We start from the raw sequence: 5,409 nt of genomic DNA on the forward strand, positions 1-5,409 counted from the left end.
CCATGGTCCGAGGGGAGACGGTGACTTGCCCCTGGAAACAGCCAGGGCTTGACCGTCCCGATGAGACCCGGGGGCCAGGGCCGAATCCCCGCCGATGGCTGCGAAGCCACAACTGTCTCCCAAGGAGGTGCCCTCTTCCCAGCAGCGAGGCGGCAGTGGGCTCCCAACTGGAGGCTGAGGAGCCTGGGCCATTGCTCTGGGCCTGGAAGGATGGGCTGGGGGTGATCTCTGCTCCCTGGAGGGTAGGTGGGGTACACGGTGTCTGAGGAAGGAAGCCAGTACCCCTCCCAGGATGCTGAGAGCTGAGATGGCCCCTGACCGTTTGGGTGCTCAGGCCACCGAGCCAGCAAGTGGAGAAGAGGCTACTTTAATGATGGGGTGAGGTGTTCCCACCACAAAGAAGAGGGTCAGGGCTTGGTGCAGGCAAACTGCCTCCCCCAGTTCAAACGCTGACGTCCTTACCCCCAGGACCTCGGAATGTGAGTGCTGTTTGGGAGTGGGGGCCTTAGAAGAGGCGATTGGGAACAATAGGGCCCTGGGCACCAAGCCCTGAGGCAGGGGGATGGGCGCTGATCTTGGGGTTCACATGGAGAATGGCCAAACCCAACACCCTTGCCCAGGACAGGGTGCTGGTGGGCCCACATGCCCGTGTGCTCCAAGTGGACGGGTCAGCAGGTTCAGGGAGGGTCGGGGGACGACCAGGCCTTGCCTTCCACCCGCTCAGCCAGGCCTGCACCCCCCCGCCTGAGCCCAGGCGGCTCTGGGAGGGCAGCAGGCGGGCGGGGGGGTCAGGCCCACTTCTGCTGGGCGCACTCCTCTCCTCACTGGGGCCCTCCCCACACCTTGCTCTGCGGGCTCCATCTGTCCTGGGACGCAGGTGGGGTGGGGAGGAGCCCTAGTGTTCCGCACCACCCCTGTGGCTCCCCTGCCCTCTGCCCACACGTCCGCCCACAGCCCCCAGGGTGTCCTCGTCTGGACGTGCCATCTGTTTCCTCCTGGGGCCGGATGAGCAGCCCAGACGGCCACGGAGTGGACACTGTCAGCCTCTCTCTCCTCTAGACAGTCTGGCCCAGGCAGCCTGGAAGCCCCTGCCCGGGGGGTGCAGGGGGCAGTCTGGCTGGGCCTCAGGAAGCGGGGCTCCTCTGGGCTCTGTCCTGCCCCAGGCCGCCCCCTCCGGGCAGAGCCTCGGGTCCTGCCCTCCAGGGGACACAATGGGCCCGCTGCAGCCAGCGGTGACACCAGAGAGCCCAGACAGGCAGGGCGGGCACTCCAATGCAGGTACTCCAACTCGACACTTGTCTGCGTTCCAGCCGAGAGGAATCCCGGCGCCCACGGGTGGGCAGGGGCCTCGGGTGGGCTGGCGGACACGGCTGTGCGTCCCCAGTGCCCACCATGAAGGCTGTCCCCGAGACTGTGAGTCGTAAGGCAATTTAAGGGGGTGAGTGAGGGGCGGGAGGAGACCAACAGAGGGGAGGACTGGCTGGCAGGCTGCTGGCAGTTGGGCCCAGCCTGGCTCCTGGTCCCCCAGGCTCACGGTCAGCACAGGCCCAGTCGCTGGGCAGCAGAGGCCCTCAAGAAGCAGGGGCCTCCAGGTATCGCACGGGGCTGGAGAAGGGGCCTGGCCGGGCCCAGTAGTCCACGGCACAAACCCGATAGGAGCCGGAGATCACAGCTGTGTCTGCGGACACAGAGGCAAGTGCTTGTCTGAAGCCTGAACCCCTTAGCCCCCAAACTCCAGGTGTCGAGAGGCCCTGGACCACCCTACTCCCCCCAGGGACTGTGCTGAGGCAGTGGGCACACCTGGGCTGAACACGAACAGGTTAAAAGTTGAAGGCTTCCTGCTGATGGGAGCGAACACCCCACCCTCTGGGCAGAACTGGATCTCATAGGTCCACAGGCACCTGGGGAGGTCAGACCAAGGCTGGGGTCCAGGGGGGCTGCAGAAAGGGCAGACCCTGAGCCTTTCCTTCCCTCTCCCAGGCCACGAACACTCCCCCTGCAGTGACGAGGCCCACCCTGGCTGGAAGGAGAGAGCTGGACCACAAGCGTCACGTGCACGGGTCCCCTGAAGGCGCCCCCGCCCTACATCAGACAGGTGCAGAGCCATGGGCATCGGCGCCAACAGCGGAGGGACGCGGACACAGCCTGCTGGGGGCGGTCCGAGGGGCGCTGGGGCCCTGCAGCGGGGAGGACTTGGGGGCTGAGGCGGGGTGGAGGGCAGGGGTAGGGGCGGTGACCTCACTCACGCACTTGGAGCCCACACGCTCATCCGACCAGACCAAAAGCAGCTGCCCGCGGGTTAGGGGCAGAGCACGGAGCCGAGTCACCTGGGGGAGCGAAGCGCAGGGTTGGCGGGGCAGGGCGCCCCGGGCGGGCGGCGGGGTCGGGTCGGGGGGAGCGGCGGCTTGCCTGGCCCGGGGGCTCCTCGGGGCGCGCGCACACGTGCACCAGCAGCAGCGAGGGCAGAGCAAGCGGAGGGCGCAGCGTCAGGCGGCCGCTGCTGGGGAAGGAGCGCGGTTTCACGGCCGCAGGGTCCTGGGGACAGAGTCGGGCGCTCGGGACCCTGGGACCTCAGGAGGCGCCCCGGCCCCGCCCCGGCCCGCCCCCTCCCCGCGGACCTCGGCCGCGCGCATGCGCCGGAACTGCGCTGCGGAGGGGAAGACCGGCCTGCCCAGGCGCCGCCACTCGCCGTAGGGGTTGCAGAGCCAGTTGTCCACGTAGAGCTGGACAAAGACGACCTCTGCGGAGCCAGATGCTGGGGCCGTGCCTCGCCTCCTCCAGGCCCCGCCCGCCCCAGGGCCGGGGTCCCCTCCCCGCGACCCCTACTCACCGGGGCCTGGGGGCACCCCGTGCAGGCTGAGAATCAAGGGGACCGTGCGGTTGGCGTGGGCGCGGGTGTCATCGCTTCCGTAGACCAGCACCGTGGCGCGCCAGGCGTCGGCCGGGCCAGTGGGGCGGTGGGCGCTGGCCAGGACGCCCACCGTGTGGTTGCTGTCCAGCACCGCGCCGCCCCGCGACACCTCGGCCCAGAGCTGCTCGCCGTCTGCAGGCACGCGGGGGCGGTCAACACCGGGGTCGCGGCCGCTCTGCCCTCCCGGGCCGGGATTCCCACCATTTGCCCTCCGCGGGAGGTCCCCGTCCACGTCACAACCTCCTGGGGCCCGTGAGCTAGGAACAGAGCGGGGAGGGGCGAGAGAAAAGCTCCCCGCTCTGCGGCAGGGTCCGCCGGCCCTCGGACCTTTGCACAGGCTACTCGTGGCCTAGAGAGACATCCCCGTCCAGCCGAGGCCGCGTCCCGGCCCGGCTCCCGCAGCAGGCGGCGCAGGGCGGCCCGCCGCTCACCCAGCAGGGCCAGCAGCGCCATGGCGGTGAGCACCGGCTTGCGCAGCAGCTGCACGTGCGGCGGGCGCGTGTCGTTGACCTGGAAGCGCGCGGTGAGCGTGCGCTGGGAGAACTGGTGCGGATGGTAGCTCAGGAAGGCGTTGTCGTTGCTTAGGAGCGCGTAGCGGACGGCCGAGCTGGCGTTCGCCAGCAGCAGGTTCTGGTGCTGCGCGACAACCTGAGGACGTTGGGGACGTCGGGGCGGCTGGGACCGGGCCGATGGGGCGCCCGCCCCTCCCACCCGGGGCTCCCGGGGGCGGGCCCACCTTCACGACCATGGCCGCGTAGGTCACGTCGGCCCTCCAGGGCTGCGGCAGGGACCAGCCCACCAGCGGGTCGGCCTCGTCGTTGTAAATGGGGGTGTCAGCAAACTTGGGGAAGAGCCGCTGGATTTGCTGCACGACCGCCGCCTCCTGCTCTAGGATGGAGATGGAGCTGCCCGCACCCTGCGAGCGGCCGCCTGAGCACCTCGGGAGGGCCGCCGAGGGGCCGCAGGCGTGGAGCGGGGCTGGAAGGGCGAGGTCCCCGGCCTACCTTCTTGTGCAGGGCGATGTAGTCCAGCCGCACGCCCACCTCCCCGGTGAAGAAGTTGCTGCCATTGCTACAATGCCCCAGGAGGCCCCAGCAGAGTGGCGAGCGGGGCGGCACGTGGAAGGCGTCTCCAGGGCCGCCCAGGCGCAGAGCTGGGCTGGCTGCTTGCAGACCCTCAGAGCAGGCATCGTAGTAGTTCAAGAAGCCTGGGCGGGAAGGACACAGAGTCCACACCGCGGGGCCAGAGGGGCCCGCTGCCAACCCCTCCCAGACCCGCAGGACCCCAAGAGGCCAGCCCACCCACCTTGCAAGGTCATGGACACGTTGTCAAAGTCGTGGTGGTCTGGCTCGTTCCACGTCTCAAAGTTCCACTTGGAAACGTGCTCGAGGCCGTACCTACCTGCAGAAGGTCCTCGCTGTGGCAAGAGGGCCCTCCTCTGGGGTGGTGTCACCAGCTCATGGAGCCCTCCTGGGAGGGCAGCCACGGTGGGAGGTTTGGATGTGATGGGAGGGTCTGGGTTCCTGGGAGCTGGCCCCCCCTGCCCAGCCCCTTGCTCATCAGGAGGCCCTGGCTTGGTGACTTCATGAGAAAGCCAGGTGGGGGGTGGGACAGAAGGCAGCCTGCCCAAGAGTGCCCACCCCGCCCCCGCAGGGCACGCGCCCCGCCCACCAATGTATCTCCTGGCGAGGAGAGAGACCAGGTTCCTCCACTCAAACACCTGCTGCTTGTCCTCAAAGTCGGTGAAGCGTCCAGAGGGGCTGCCCATCAGCTCAAAGCCTGCAGCAATGAGGGTGGCGTCCCACAGCTCACCTGCCTGGTGCAGGCAGGCACAGAGGCAGCCCCAAGTGGGCAGCCAGGAGGACCCAGAAGAACCAGGCCAAGGAGAGATGGGGAGGCCAGCGGCAGCAGGGCGATGTGGCAGCTTACCTGGGACGAGCTGGTTCTCCCTGAGAAGGTCCAGGTACCGATCCAAGTGAGTGAAGTTGTAGCGCAGGCCCTGCCCGAACAGGCCCCTGTGGAACGATGCTCAGTGTCAGGGTGGGGAGGTGGGCCGGGGGCTGAGACCACAGCCGCACTCAAGCAGCTCGGGAACCAGCAGGGCGCCCTGCAGGACTAGGCTCCAGACACAACTGGCCTTCCTCCTCTGAGAAGATAACTGTGTGAGCCTAGCAGTCACTCAGCCTAGCATGCGCGAGTGTGTCTGCACTGGAAGCCCACCCTCAAGCCTTCAGGGGCTCAGAACAGCCTGGGGCTCAGAGCAGGAGGGCAGGCAGGCCTTCTGGAAAAGGTGCCACAGGATGGAGGCGGGAAGAGCAAGACGGCTCACAGCGAAGGGGGAGGCTGTGTGGCGGGCCTGGCAGGACACTGCATTGCCAGATCCTGCACCTCCCGGGGCCAGGGGCCTGGATCTGGCCCCACAGGACCCCTGTGCCCTCCCGCTCTGAGAGGGACTGTGGGCACAGCACCCACCCCTCCCACTGTGAGAGGGACTGTGG

General features: G+C 68.3%; 1 protein-coding gene across 2 annotated transcripts in view; it reads right to left on the reverse strand.

Annotated features, from left to right (window-relative positions):
* Positions 1-351: 351 nt before the first annotated feature.
* IDUA (alpha-L-iduronidase) overlaps positions 352-5,409 on the reverse strand; it is a 14,885-nt gene continuing 9,827 nt past the window's right edge. The window contains exons 3-14 of one of the 2 annotated variants that reach the window (XR_005720626.1): positions 4,841-4,926; positions 4,583-4,690; positions 4,217-4,312; positions 3,916-4,118; positions 3,648-3,827; positions 3,343-3,559; positions 2,831-3,043; positions 2,619-2,740; positions 2,410-2,535; positions 2,247-2,327; positions 1,801-1,901; positions 352-1,678 (exon numbers count right to left, since the gene is read on the reverse strand). Coding sequence is in view for 1 of the 2 variants with exons in the window: in XM_040237720.1 (XP_040093654.1) it covers positions 1,572-1,678; positions 1,801-1,901; positions 2,251-2,327; positions 2,410-2,535; positions 2,619-2,740; positions 2,831-3,043; positions 3,343-3,559; positions 3,648-3,827; positions 3,916-4,118; positions 4,217-4,312; positions 4,583-4,690; positions 4,841-4,926 (1,636 nt within the window). In the remaining variant the exon portion in view is untranslated. The remainder of the gene's footprint in view (positions 1,679-1,800; positions 1,902-2,246; positions 2,328-2,409; positions 2,536-2,618; positions 2,741-2,830; positions 3,044-3,342; positions 3,560-3,647; positions 3,828-3,915; positions 4,119-4,216; positions 4,313-4,582; positions 4,691-4,840; positions 4,927-5,409) is intronic. The other variant, XM_040237720.1, reaches the window with a different exon arrangement.

The sequence above is a fragment of the Oryx dammah genome, unplaced genomic scaffold, assembly GCF_014754425.2.
Source record: "Oryx dammah isolate SB20612 unplaced genomic scaffold, SCBI_Odam_1.1 HiC_scaffold_3, whole genome shotgun sequence".
In the NCBI taxonomy this organism is placed as follows: domain Eukaryota; kingdom Metazoa; phylum Chordata; class Mammalia; order Artiodactyla; family Bovidae; genus Oryx; species Oryx dammah.